General features: G+C 38.3%; 1 protein-coding gene across 3 annotated transcripts; it reads left to right on the top strand.

Annotated features, from left to right (window-relative positions):
• The first annotated feature begins 6,023 nt into the window (after positions 1-6,023).
• On the top strand, positions 6,024-14,911 carry TAAR1 (trace amine associated receptor 1). 3 transcript variants are annotated; one of them, XM_085575186.1, is made up of 3 exons: positions 6,024-6,389; positions 9,149-10,329; positions 12,489-14,911. In XM_085575186.1, the coding sequence occupies exon 3, from the start codon at positions 12,592-12,594 to the stop codon at positions 13,591-13,593; it is 1,002 nt and encodes a 333-aa protein (XP_085431312.1). In that variant the 5' UTR covers positions 6,024-6,389; positions 9,149-10,329; positions 12,489-12,591; the 3' UTR covers positions 13,594-14,911. The 3 variants fall into 3 exon arrangements, with proteins under 3 accessions (XP_085431312.1, XP_085431314.1, XP_085431313.1); XM_085575188.1 differs by lacking the exon at positions 6,024-6,389 and adding an exon at positions 6,396-6,994 and having other exon boundaries at positions 10,188-10,329; XM_085575187.1 differs by lacking the exon at positions 6,024-6,389 and adding an exon at positions 6,396-6,994.

Below are 14,911 nucleotides of genomic sequence, written 5' to 3'. Positions count from 1 at the left end.
GGGTATATGGATAATTTCTTTAAAACTGTTAAGATATATGACATAGGCAATCTTTTAGCATCTGAAACACATTTCACCCTGAAGCATGAGAAATGGGCCTTATTTTGGATTTCTAGCAATGATACATCAAACTTGGCAGCTCTGGTTCTCATTTCTGTCTATCATGTTATGGAGGAAATGACCTTTGTTTGCATCAAATATGCCTTGAAGTGGTCCCTACCTCCACACTTATCCCATAGCATTTTGCATCTTCTGCCATTCTTACAGCCTGCACCAAGGTTAGCACTGAGCTGTGCTAAATGTGGCATGTAAGAAACACTCTGTGACTTCCCATCCCACACACACCTATGTATGTTATCCAGAAGTTGTTGAAATCACATGATTTCTGTTTGCCCCGTGCTGCAACTTTAGGGGCTCTTTCTGGGAGTGTTTTCATCCTGAAAATAAAAGACTTGAACTTGCAACTCAGTGCGATAAATGTACCACTTGGGCGCAGTTACTCAAAACAGACAGTGATTCTAAGTTGTGCTTGCTGGTTCCTTGTTCAGCACTTCACAAGTGAACACAAAAATCTTCCATATATTGCTTGCTGGCATTTCTGAAGTTCTGGGTACTTCCCAGGTATGTGCAGAGCTGACTGTCTTGGGTTGTCAGAGCTGGACACAGGTAGGATACAATTAATATTGCTAGTTAAACACAGGATATCAGGAAAGGACTCTTGTATCTCATCCATTAGCAGTGCAGAAGTCCAGGCTTCCTTGAAAATTATACTAAAAGCAAATTTGAAGAACGTCTGACCTGCAGTTTTTGATGTGCTGCACAACTTTCCTCTTCCTGAGAGGTTTCCAAGGGTGTCATACAATGAACCACTGAGGAGTTTATAAAGCCCTTTCCCATTTCTGGTGAAAAAGCAAGAATTTGGACAAGCAGAGAATGAAGTCACATGGGCTGTTGCAGCATCCTCAGAATAGCTCCATCATTTCAATACACAAGAATCATGAACCCTGCTTTTGAGAGAAGATTCCCTGAAGGGGTTGCAAAAACCAACCAGATTTTCACCTCAGTGACTGGTGTCACAAGTGACTAGACAAAGTTCAGTAAATGAAATGTGAGGTTTTGTAATAAAAGGAAATTTCAAATTATGCAAATTACAGAAACATTCAGAATATAGAAGCAGAGAGTTGATGAATGCCCAATGCAACACATTACATTTATCTCTAACAGCAGCAGTATTTAGTGACTCTGGGACAGATATGCTGGAGTAGAAAAGTTAAATTAATTTATAAGTATTCATGTCAATGATCCCACCCCAAAAGCTACTACAGATGGTATCTTAATGAGACACATCCCTCTCTGAGCAGGAAAAGCGTGCTCTTCATACATCAATATATCTGCCTTACACCTTGATGCTGGCCAAAGCAAACGAGACACACCTGTCCACAGTGTTTCTAACCACACAGAAAGAAAAACAACTTCATAATAGATTTTATTGATGCAAGACTTCAGATGAAGGTAGAAAAATACTCCATTTAAACAAATACGATTCAAAGCTTTCAGCTACCTTAAGTAAAACTGGTGACAATTTTGGGGAAACTGAGTAAAATTTAATGTAGTTTATTTTACATATTGAGTTAAAGTAAGGAGGTCTTGGGAAAAATTAGAGAAACAGAATCTTAATAATCTAGAGTTTTAAAGAGAGAAGAACTATTCAACCATCCTTACACATATATTTAAGTCATCATGACCTCAAATAATGCATTAAATAATGTGGTACTCTGAGGTAAGAGGTTGTGCGACTTGTAGACCAAGTAATTCGAAGCTAAATGTTTATGAACAACTCATGTTATCATGGGTGAATTACTGACAGTATGGGATAGCATTCCTAGGTACATTGAATCAGTGCAGTTACACTGAGTGATAGACAGAATGACAATGACCTAAATTGGAACTGCAGAATTTCTAATTAACCAACAATTGAATTATAACTCCACTTCATCCAGATGATGATGGTGTTTTCAATGCTACTGCCCATCACCAGGGCAACAAAGCTGAAAGAGAGAACTAACTTGCACAGGTCAATAAAGAGAGCAGCAGTTATTGTAAGGTTTACCACAGTTAATACAGGAATGCTTCTTCTCTGTGGCTTGTGATGGACCATGCGATGTCATGAAGCTCCAACAGTGAAGTAATTATAGTACACCTTCCAAAAATGAACCTTTTAACACTGTAAACAAACACCACCTGAAGCCACAGATGAGCATGACAATGTTACCAAGTGCTGTTGATCTGTGAGTCAAACACAGCTGATTGGTGAAACAGAAACTTTGCATATTGACAACAGAATGTTATTTTCTCTTTCAGTCTGGAAAAAAAAATAACAGCTGTGAAAGTATTAAAATATTTCTTGCAGTCACTCATTACTATAAAGTTTCAAGGGAAATAATCCATGTTCTGTTCAGATAGTCTCATGGCAGCAGAGAATATCTACTACAAATATGTACAATATAGGAAACACATTGTAACTGCATGATTTTAACTTTGTCTATCCATCTTCATTTGATGCTTCTAATGTTAAAGTTAATTTATAGTCTGGGACCTGTGATAGTGTCAGGATGCAAGATTAACAAGGAGTATACAAAGAAGGGATAGATTTTAATGTCAAACGAATAGTCAAGCTTTAGGAAATCCTCTTTCAGAAAAATGGGAGAATGAATATTTAGATACAGTTGGTCACCCAGCTTATGTACTGCAAAACATAATAGCATACAACCTAAAAAAATAATTTTAATACCTTTGAGATAGTCTTCAAGAGCAAGTGATGACTTTTGTAACAGGAATTTTGAACATTTACTTCTAAAGGAAAATTAGGAGTATGAGACACACTTGAACTTATCAAAGTTAAATACATGGAAACATTAAGGTCAGGTTTTTATAAGACCGTTATTTTTCTATTTTGCAATTCACTTTGATGTGTTTTCCAGCCATCTGAGATTGATTTTTATACACTGAAAAAGGTCTATTCAGTTCTAGTTTTAGGGCTCTATAAGAAAAATTCATTGCTGGCAGGGAGAGGGGGGCATTCAGGCAAGACTTTCTTGTTAAACTTATGGATGAGTTTGGAAAAATCTAACCTTTATTCTGCAACATTTATGAAATTCTTAGACAAAATAGAGTACTGACAATTTTCATTAAGTTGAGCAAAGAAAGTACAGTGAACTCTAGGCCTATGCCACTGCCATGTTACTTACAGACTCTTTAGGATACACTCTCCCATGCTTTTTAGAGACCTTTCTAAGTTTTCCATATAGGATTTATTCCTGTGCTACCTAAGTGTTGCTATATAATACCTAAAACTCTCCCTTCCTTTCATTTTGTCTCCACTAGGAGCCAGAATTCTTGACTTAATGCTCTGTTCACTGAGGTCCAATGAAGTTGGACAGTTTGAATGGACATTACATTCAGTTTGCATCTACTGATTGTGTATCTGCAGAAACAGAGCTGTTCTACATTTAGCTTTGAACTCAAACAGCCATAATCTGTGGGTTTTTTCAGTTCTCTCTGCATGGAGGGTCTCGCACAACTTGACTGGGTTTAGTTGTGGTTGGAAGTGATCAACTCTGCCCTGAAGAGTTTCAGAGATAGTGACTGATGCAGCTCCCATTCTGACAAAAGTTAGGCATGCTGATCTAGTGAAATTCCCAGTACCTTTATCACCCAGCTGACAAAGTGTACAAAAATTGATCTAAAAAATGCACAAACCTTTATTTTCTTCCTATCCCCTTATTGTTAAGAGGTTGTCTTCTCCAGTTTTTTCAGAGAGGCTCTTATGCCAAGTTGGCTGCAAAAAGTACCATAAACAAATGGTGAAAACACATTGTCATTCATTCATGGGTACATTTTTTTAAAAAGAAGAATTATTCTTGTTTAAGAAGAAATCAAACATTTCTGATGCTGATTTACAGGAGTGAAGAGCCAACTGTAAAAACATGGCCCTTAATAAATCATGAGGTATTTCCTGGTAGCTAGGCTGAAAGACAGAAAGCTTTTGGCAGGTGTGAGTAAAAAATATGTGTGGTCTTTTCATAACTGGTATAAATTAGCTGTACCTTAAGAGTATCAGATGACTGTATGTATGAGGATTGTGTATATATAAAAGCTTAAGTTTAATCAATCATTATTACCTAGCAACAGGCTTAAACATTTATTTTGTTGAAGAGTTTATGACATTATCTTTAATGTTACACTAGACCTTTTAGTTGTTTATTCATGTTAACATTAACCTGTTTGCAGGAATTCTTCCTGCATTAAAGCTCAGCATTAGACTAATCAAAAACAGAAACCTCTTGTACTTGAGGGTTGTGTTATACTTAATGTGACTACTCTTGTATTTTGCCAAGGGAATCTTGCAATTCCAGTTGCTTCCTGCTGAGCCTTTTCTTATAGATTGTTTTCCCTTCTGTCACCAAGGATGTGACCTGTATTCCTCCCTGATTTGCCAAGGCTCATCATTAGATCTTGATGACTTACAAACATTTGCAAGTAGAAGGGAGAATTGCAGATAAGAACAAAATGGACTACGGGGAGTAAAAAAGGGAGGGAGGAAAAGAGAGAGATGCTTTCTCTTCGCCAGTTCTCACCTGCATGAACAAAAACGTACGCAAGATGGTAGAGGAACATTTAAACAGCTGAACCTCCTGTTGCCATCTGTTCCCTCTAAGTGTCTTGTGTATTGGCAGGAGCTAGCTAGTCAGTAAGAACTTGATAACAACTCATAAATCAAGTTCAAATCAACTTCAGTACACCCTTACCTCTTCTTCAGTGACCTGGTATTCAACTGATATAGAGCACCTACTCACAAGATAAATAAAGCTTTTGTGGTGAAAAAATGGGCTGCCCAGGCATGCCTTCCTGAGTAGAGGGTCAGCAAGAGAAGGTACAGCCTCTGGCACTGGTAATTTCTGCACTAGTTGTGTTCCTGTTTCTGCAGTGCCATGATACCACTGATGCTCATGTACAGCATCACTGCTTCCTACAGCAAGAAATTACTGCAGAAGCAAAAGATGGCCCTAGCAGGTTGCCCCCATAAAAATGGCCCACAGTGCATCAGCACTGGCATCTGCAGCTTGTTGGGCTTGCAAATGGACTACTAGAAACATATGCAATATTTCTGGGGAAATAGCATGTGTCTACTGTTGTCAAATCCAGCATTTGTGAAAGGAATGGAGAATAGTCCATGAGAAGGCAAGTTAGAAGACACCATTTATTGACATGTAAGTCTTTATTAGCAAATTTTACCTCTCAGTGGCTTCCAGTAGAGTAGTCACACTTCTAGACCAGAATGTGACATTTCAGGACTTTCATTTCACCATGAGTTGTCCTTGTCCAGCCTTACATCCTTTGTGCCCCCTTGCCAGTGCCATACTTCCCTATGTCCCAAGCTTATCCCAGTCCCAAACATCCAGGACAGAAGTTGCAGCCTGAGCTCCACAGGTCCTGCTACAGGCTCAGAGAAACCTCTGGGGAGCAGGAGCTGAAAGGCCTGGCTCTCCAATGCAGCTCATTAAGTGACACACACAAACTGACCCAAATTGGGTAAGTTCTTTTCTCTGGGGCTACATATTTTCCTGGAAGGATGCTCCTTCTTGGGTTCCACAGCATTACTAACACTATTGTTTGAGGATGGGGGATACTGTCATTGAGCTGCAGGTATAGCTCTCTGGTATGGTAAAATATATATAAATAGGAAAGCAGCAGCTCTTAAGTCCCTGCTACAAAGCAGATCATATAAACACCTGAGCATCATAAATAAAGAGCTAGCAAATTTTTTCATTAGAAGGAAACAATATCTTTTAATCAGTCTTGTCAGACACTGTCAAAGTATTCTGCTTAGAGCTTTTGGAAAATATCCACTCTGGGATAGAGAAATGAAATTTTTAAAGATAACTGAAAGTGTTAAAGTTTGTCAACATTACACAAAACGGAAATGTGTAAGTGAAATATTGGGCAATGTTAAAAACGGTTCAGTGCTATTAACTCCATCTGTTCCTTGACCACAAAGAACATTTCCTTCACTCCGCATGATTCTTTTATTGAAAGACGCCTGGCTTTAGCTTACTTCAAATTGATTCATCTTTGCATATGCTAGTGGCTTGTGTCAGAATAGATTTATTACATGTTTATCTTTTCTGGATATTTAAGACTTACGTCATCCTGTTGATGAGATTTTCCCAGCAGTCTGTGAACCAGTCAGACCAAGCATGCAGCCACTTAGTTGGAAGAATTAGTGTGGGATGAGTCAGTCCCACGCTGTATCTGCAGCCCACGCCGGTTGGTGATGAGGAAGTGATTCCTGTGCCATATCTTCCCCAAGTCATGCAGTCCGGAATACGGTGAGCTGCTGATTTGCTAGTCTGGGATGTAATTTTCTTTCAAAGGTCAATCTCCTACGGTTAGCACTGAAGGTTATGGTTGTTATTCTACACAGTTCTTTCTGTAGTGAACAGCAATAGCACCAACAGCAATAAGCATGATTTAAAGTATGACTTAAAAAGCTATTCATTCCCAATGGCTGAAAGAGAAACATAGGTAGGGGGCAAAGCTCTTTTCACAGACAGCTATGAATTCAGAGTAAGTCTCCTTCCTTTCTGTGAAGTTGTTAGAGGGCCATAAGGATGCAGAATGGGCTTGTACCTTTTCACTGTTCAGTGCTTTCATTTTGGAGGTGGTGTTCAGATGCCAGCAAATATCGACAAAGCAGTTATAGTCAGTAAGTGCAGTTTTTTCCTGTTGGATTGGTGGGTGCAGAGAAGCACTGGCAAGACACAAGGGACCTGCCCTGCTGTGCTCTGCTTTGTGCTGCAGCTGCAAAGATTCCCTTGCCCTGCTGGAGTGAGAGGCAAGGAGCTGCTCCTGCCCTTGGGAGCCCTGAGAGAAGCTTTTGCTGCAGAATGAAGGCAATGGACCACATTATGGCATTACTTACTGAGACTACCAAGTATGTAGAATCCCTCACCCTGTGCAGAGATAGTTTCTTGGTTTTGGATGGATATGTTTTGCTTTGCTATTAAAACATTATTTTCTTGGAATCTCTTACTCCTCTGTGAATTTCAGAGATTTGCATTTATGTTGGAGCTTGGATTTATAGTCCTTATCCTAAGCACTATACTTGCAGAAAGAGCACAAACATTGCCTTACTGTATAAACAGCTGGCTTTACTTGGCAAGGAAAAGTGATGTTTTCCACTGAAAACTATGAATAGAAACCATGGGAAAAGGTCTACAGCTCAATTATCTATTCTCCAAATTCCTCTGATACAAATCTGGGTTAATTTCAGACTGTTTTCAATGGAATTACATCAGGTTTGCAGAAGTAGCATTCAGATTAGTAGCTGACAGATCTTCTTGTTTAACCATTATAAAGAAATAATTGTTTTGTACTAATAGCTTATTGGGAATTTGGGCATTTCCCCCTACATTTCAAGCATATGAATGGAAACTTAGGAAGATTTTTTAAAATATTGTGGTCTTTTTTTTTCCTTTTTTTTTTTCCTGAGAACCGCATAAAGGTGAGTGGAATTATACACTTCCAAAACGCCTCTTCAGGCATAAGGTTACATTACAGCCTGCAGTATTTATGAATCCATGGTTCTCCTAACAGAGAAACAGTTTTTAAAATTAACTGTGTGAAAAGGAGAAACTTTCTGCTGATTGACCAAACAATACCCACAGAAATGCAAGCTAAATGAATCACAGTAGAAACCAACACTTTCTTGATATTTTTTTCACAATAACAGTTCTCATTCTCAAGTCTTTTTCTGTTCTTTCCCACTTCTAGTGTCCCTTCCAGAGTTTTGTGTAAGAAGGATGTGGAAACTTTTCAACATATTTTTCAAATATCTTTTATGACTAGAAAAGTGCTATTTCCATTCCCTTCTGTGCTGTTTTCCATTTTAATTACTTTATGCTTTAAAGACAAACAAGAAGAGTAGATAATCCACAGTATTCTAGACACTGTGACATCTCTCTTTTTTGGTTTTTCAAAACTCTGAGAGAACTACTTATTGCAGAAATATAATTTCTTTTAGGAAAAAAACCACAGCAACAATTTTGTAGATAAGTTTTTACTTTGAATTTTGATGTATAACTGCTCTACTATACTACAGATTCACAAGACTGCTAAACCCTGACAATTTGTAAGTGCTTTGAGTTCTCACAAAAACAGTTTGGCATGTTTCTCTTTGATATTTTAAGGAGCAAGGCTGAGAATATTTTAGTGACATAAATATCTGGAATATTTTTTCCACATCAGCATTAAGGCACAAGAAAATGCCTGTTTGAAGAATCTGCACCAACAGAGTGAAAGCTTGTTACCACAGCGTTACTTCTCACTAAAAATTAGTTGACAATTTGGCCTGCTTAATTGCTTTGATATATCAAAACCTTCTGCTTTACTTTCATTTCAGCCAACACACCATTAAATATCACTGTTCCCACGCTCACAGCTCCCCGAGATCTGTGGTTCACTCCTTTCCGATGTGTGGGTCTTGCAGGACAGTTTTACTGCAAGCCAGGAGAGGGAGGGAAGTGCTGTCTGACCAGACACAGGCTGGGCACAGGAGGAGGCAGAGCAAAAGCCACAAACCCACGCTCCGTGGCTGGCTGCTGCCTGCCCCTCTGCACCAGGGCACACCTGCTCAGGGCAGGGGAAGGCTCCCCAGCCCCAGGGGCTCCCCCAGAGGTTTGCAGGTTGCTGCCAAGCAGCTGCCTCTGGAACGAGCACTTGAAGCAGAGTTGCCATTCCAGAAAATTCCCTTAAGTTTTGTCCCTGTGTTACCCACAGGAGAGCGTGGAGCGTGGTGGGAGAACCCTGTGAGCATGCATGGCCTTGGACTGAGTGCCCATAATGAGCTGGCTGCCACACTGCTCTATAGCAACCAGTTGTACAGAGTAATGTAACATGGGTTTATTCCCCAAAATTTTACCTTCTTACAAAATATATACGTGTCAACACAGTAGTTACCAAGGCCTAAACATTCACTCCTCAAAGAGAAGTGTCTGGCTCCAAGGAAGCACACAGCATCTCAGAAGGGTGAAGGCCTCTTTCACAGACCAGTATTTGGGACCTAATATTTTTTTTCACTTTTCTCTAGCTCTGAAGAATTGGACCTGACTCCTCTCCTCAACATAACCTCTCAACACTCTCCAGTGGTTTCTCTCTCAGCTTGATAGTTGTTTCTGCACTTTTTTAGTTGTCAAACTCTCTTGCTATAGCAGAGAGCCTTGTAGCTCAAAACCCCAGTCTGCATAAGAGAGCAGACAGAAAAAAAAAAAAAAAAACCAACAACAAACCAAAAAAACCCCAAAAAATTAGAGTTGTATGCACTCATTTAAATTTTTGTGCATATAACATAATAAAGTATCTAACCCAGGCCATCAGAATAATTTGCAAGAAGCAGTATCTTAAACCACATTGTTGCATATGACCTCAAGGCACCCAGCTTAGCTGGGTTTTAGCTGATGGTCATCACAATAACGCTTTTTTACATTCAAGAGTATCACTACTTTAAAAGACTGGGTGGTCCTTTGTGGAGCAAAAAATTGATACTCTTCATCCGTGACTCTGGTATGGCCAATAATAGGTGTTTACTTAAAACACTTTTTCATCAGTTGTAGCTGTTAACTGGTGAGCTGATAGATTCAACCTGTTTGTTCAGTAATCATAACTAGGCTGGTAGATACACAATGTGTCACTCTGTCTACATTATACCTTTCCAAGGAAATCTTACATGCTGCTGTAACCAACCTATACTTATGTATTTTGCTATATTTTAAAAGCTTACAGGAGGTAGACTACATGGTGTCTTTTGTTCTTTCCTTAGATAATACTGGGCTGCTCACAATATGGCTGTAACATTTAATCAAACAAGTAAACACACTTCAAATCAATTCAATTTACCTATAAATAAGGCCCATTAAACATGTATGAGTTCTACAGCCATGATTTTGTTCTCTGTGTGGGTGACAAATCAAACAGTTTGAGCTACTGTTCACATCAGCAGCTGCTATTGAGTCAAACGGCCCAGAATGCTGGACCACATGCCAGTGTTCATCACACCAGCATCCCCCAGTAACACATGGGGATTTCTGGAGGCTACTCCAGCTGCGGATTAAAAGCCTGTTCTCTCAAAGTTTGTGTTACCCAGAACTGAAATGGTGGTGAAGAGGATCGACTGCCTTCTGAGATGGTCTTTAAGAGGAAGAAGTGCCACTCAACCAGCAGAAAACAAATGAGTGTCAAGAACAGATTCCTACCCAGCATGAAGTGACAAAGGTAAAGAAGAGGGTTTTAAGAGTATGCTTCTTTGTATTTCCATTTTATTGCATTTTAACTTTTGTGACTTTATATGGAAGGAAAACATTCTGCTTTCTTCTTGAAAATATCTTCAGAGTTCAGGTCACTTGAACAGTTTGCCACATGTGTTTTGATTTATGTAGTTTCCATGTAATGCAAAGCCACACACTAGATCCAGTTTTCTCCAACCTTTGGCTGGAGTTTCTATTTTGTTTTATTAAAAAAAGTAAAAAAAAAATTTCCCTGATTTTTTTTGTTTAAGAAAACCTGTTTTCAGGGCAGATCATATTTCTTTAGGCTAAACAGTTTATCTATCAGAAAACACAGAGAAGTTATCGATCTTCTAAATCTTAAATGAAAACTAAAGATAGCATGTTAATTGTTTTTTATTGGCTTCTTAGAGTGTTTTACCACAATAATTTCATTTAATTTATTTATACTTTTATACAGAACAAAGGAAGTTCAAAATCTATGTGACATATTTACAATCTTATTGGGCTTAAAACCTTTATAATGATGTCCAGTAGATACAGTCAAATTGGTGTTTAATTCTTTCTACTGTGAATATTGAAAATTTAAGTTAATAAATATTCATCTGGCCTTGGGTGTAAACGTGCTGAAAGAAGGAATGACAGGCAGCAAAAGAAACATGAAGAGACTGACAAAAATGGAAGGAAAAGGTATATGAAGTGATAATTGAAATGAGGTGAAAAAGAGCAGAGATGGTGTTAAATATCAGTAGGCAGAGAAAAGGGGAAGTGAAAAACACCCCAAACAGTACATAAATATACTCACACTCCATATGTTCCCAGCTCCTGAGAGTGACTTTGGGTGAGCCTTGTCCCTGGTACTTGGGTGCCACTGCCTGGCCCTATTTGCAAAATCCTTCTGTATAACACAGGCTGTTTGCTAGTTGTAGCTGTCAAGGTTTTTCTAGCTATAGTTTTTTGTTCATTCAGTTTCCAGTGCAATGGTGTGCTTATAATAACATTTAGTTTAGTATGAGAAAGAAATTATTTTTTAAATTGTGTTCTATCCAGAATAACCAGAGGCAACGAAATCCCAAAGCAAGTGGGTTAAATCAGTACTGGCTGAATTGTCACATCAGTATTTTTCTGACAACCATTTTACGACATAATGATAGTGTTAATGAGCAACATATGCTAATGATCTCTGGTTTTTCACAATAACACTATCTTTCTGTTATTTAAAAGAAAAACAGAATTTTCAGAAATAAATATTGCTTGCCAAGTGTTTAAGTACTTTCATTAAAAGTTTTCATAAAAAGAGTGACTTGCAAAAGGGACATGCTACTACTACACAAGAGGACAGTGATATTTGTGTCCTTAGATGAAAACTAAACCTGTGTTATGAAAATGCTTCTCTCCATGTTTGTGCCTTAGCTAGAAAACAGACTAATATATTAATACTCATAGTAATGCTAAACTCCTAGCACTGAAAAAAACTAGAGCTCAACAGAAAAAAAACCATTTGCTTATACAGCAGATAATGTTTTAGATTAGTCGGATTCTTCCATTTTATTTTGTCAGCAAAAGGGCAGAAAAGTTTTTTTTCTTCTCTTAGATCTTTTCCTTGCATCTCTATTTACAGCTAAAGCCTGCAAGGACTTTCCAGTAAAACTTGATCTGTCCAGTCATCACTATCAGGGCAGGGCTGGAGGAGAGGTCAAGCATGGACTCCTCAGATGTAGCCTTCTGTTTTAGACTTGCAGGTTTTAGACTTCTTTATCCAAAATGAAGTTGAAGGAGCTTCAGAGTTTAAAGTTACTAATTTTCAAGAGCAAAATCGAGATACAGGACTCCAGCCAATATTGATGAAGACTAGGACTAACAGAAGCAGGAAATATTGAAAAGGGCTTATCATCTGCCTGCTGGACAAGGCACTGCCCAGTGCAGGCCTCTCAGAGTCACTGCTTCTCTGCTGTGAGCACAGCCCATTATGCAGCTTATTTCACCAAAGGAGATGCCCATTTCCAGGGAAGTCAGATGATAAAAGTGTAATTCTGATAAATGTAATTACAAAATACTTTCATCCTTCATGAATAATGAGATGTGAATTTCCTACATATCCAACCAAATGAAAATGTTTACAATGCCCTTTTATTTTCCTCTCTGCAGCTCTTCCCATCTAGAAAAGTGAAAAATCAGTCATAAACATACCTCAGAATTAGGAAAAACAGTACCTGCTGCATAGCTACGTGGATTTGAGACCCCAATAAGAATGCAATTGTGCTGTGAATTCATAAATGGCTCTTGCATAAGGAGCAGCTGGTCGAACAGCATCCGTATTTCCATGTACATCTTCATGGTTTGCATTATTCTGTCCACAGTGGTTGGAAATCTGACAGTTATCATCTCAATATCACATTTCAAGCAGCTCCACTCGCCTACAAATTTCCTGATACTTTCAATGGCTACAGTAGACTTCCTGCTGGGATTCTTCATCATGCCTTGCAGTATGGTGCGGTCTGTTGAGCACTGCTGGTGTTTTGGGGAGTTCTTCTGCAAGATCCACACGAGCATGGACATTATGCTGAGCACAGCTTCTATCTTCCATCTTTCCTTCATATCCATCGACCGTTACTATGCTGTGTGTGACCCTTTAAGATACAAATCAAAGATAAATACTTTTGTCATCGTGGTCATGGTGTGTATAAGCTGGATGGTCCCTGCTGCTTTTGCTTTTGGGATGATCTTTCTAGACCTAAACTTGAGAGGGGCAGAAAAGATTTATAATCATGTCCACTGTGCCGGAGGATGCTTTCTCATTTTTAGTGAAACTTCAGGTATTGTGGCCTCCATAGTGTCTTTTTATATCCCTGGATTTGTTATGCTGTGCATCTATAGGAAAATATACTCTGTAGCCAGGAAGCAGGCAAGATCCATCAATGCAATTAGCAGAAAAAAAATGCAATTTGAAATGAAGCACCATATTGCATTCTGCAGAGAAAGGAAAGCTGCTAAGACCTTAGGTATCATAATGGGAGTGTTTCTCATCTGCTGGACTCCATTCTTTTTCTCTACAGCTATCAATCCATTTATGAATTACATGATACCTCCTGTTCTCATTGATGCTTTGGTTTGGTTTGGTTATTTAAATTCTACACTTAACCCAATTGTTTATGCATTTTTTTACATGTGGTTTCGCAGGGCATTGAAGATTATTCTGTTTGGAAAAGTTTTTCAACAGGACTCTTCCAGGACTCATTTGTTTGCAGACTAATATGTTTTAAATGGTTGGATTCATGGTTTTGAACTTTTGCCTGGAGGCTGAACTCCCAGATGTAAGAGCTGTGAAGGAAGGAAATTCCTTCCAAAATTTGTTTACCTATTTACCAATGCAGTCCAAGCAGATAAGCAACCATTGTGCTTTAGGTATTCTTTTGTACGTAGTGTTTTGACTATATCTATTTATTTGCAATGCACAAAAGACCAAGACTTCAATTTAAAAAAACTTATAGCAATTTATATCCCTGATCTTCATAATTAGAAAAATATTCTGGCACAACAGATTAATTTATTGAACAAGGTGTATTTATATTACAATATTTGTGTTCATTTGTATTCTCTTCTAGAAAGAGCAGAGAAACCTTTTCTTTTGGATTTCTTGGCATTTTTGGCTAATCACCCAAAGCCCTCTAAGTTTTGTCCTTCCCCTTCAATATGTGTGCAGAGCTCAAAATAGGGCAATAGCCAACCATACCCACACACTCCATGGAGAGAAGGTGAGACAGAGAAAGGTTGTGCTGCTCCTTTGGTTTCCATTTCAACTAGTACTTGTCACTTACGAGTTTGTCACTTAAAGGCTTTGCTGCTTAATGAGATCAAAAGTGTGTTTAACAAGATCAAAAAAATATGAAGTATGAAGTGAAAAGCAATTGCAAAAGAGCTTCATTGCACCTGAGAATGACAGAAAGTGATGTTTATCTAATGAATGCTTAGATGTGAAAATTATTTGCTATGTTACATCTTAGATAACTTTTTTTTAGCTTGGACATATTATTTTGTCTCATGGCAATGCTGTAAGAGTTTTCGAGGAAAGCATATAGAGAATTCTGAAGAAATCCAGTGGTTGAAGTCAGCTGAATTATGAAGCAACAGTACTGGGAGTGGGCAGGAAATGATCAGTATCTGAGAAAAGACCATGGAGAGAAAGTGATGACTGTACTAAAGTAAGTCTGTAAGTAAGACTGTACTAAAGTAAGAGCTATACTCAGCAGTGTTCCTTGTAAAAGTGTTCCTTGTAAAAGTGCATCACCTCTGTATCTTGTCTTTGTTTTCTGTACTTTGTAGAGTACTGAAGCACTCTATGCTGAAAAGCTTAAACGTTGAATGATGATACATTTCAGCAGGGCAAAGTATCAGGATCTGGAATTGTGTATATTACTGTGTCATTGCCATCTTTTAAAGTTTGCCTTCCTAGAAATGACATAAAAAGGAACAATGAAACATACACCACATCAGCACTTCCTTGCTAATAACAATATGACTACTTTAATACTTAATCTCAAAAAAATAAAGCAAGATAAAATTTTAAAAAA

The sequence above is a fragment of the Lonchura striata genome, chromosome 3 (assembly GCF_050655825.1).
Source record: "Lonchura striata isolate lonStrDom1 chromosome 3, ASM5065582v1, whole genome shotgun sequence".
NCBI classification, from domain to species: Eukaryota; Metazoa; Chordata; class Aves; order Passeriformes; family Estrildidae; genus Lonchura; species Lonchura striata.
The sequence above is the reverse complement of the archived record's forward strand: the minus strand, read 5'-3'. Positions and strand labels throughout refer to the sequence as shown.

What these genes read in the sequence shown, in the direction of transcription:
- TAAR1 (XM_085575186.1), top strand. Translation starts at nt 12,592, where the DNA reads ATGCAATTGTGCTGTGAATTCATAAATGGCTCTTGCATAAGGAGCAGC.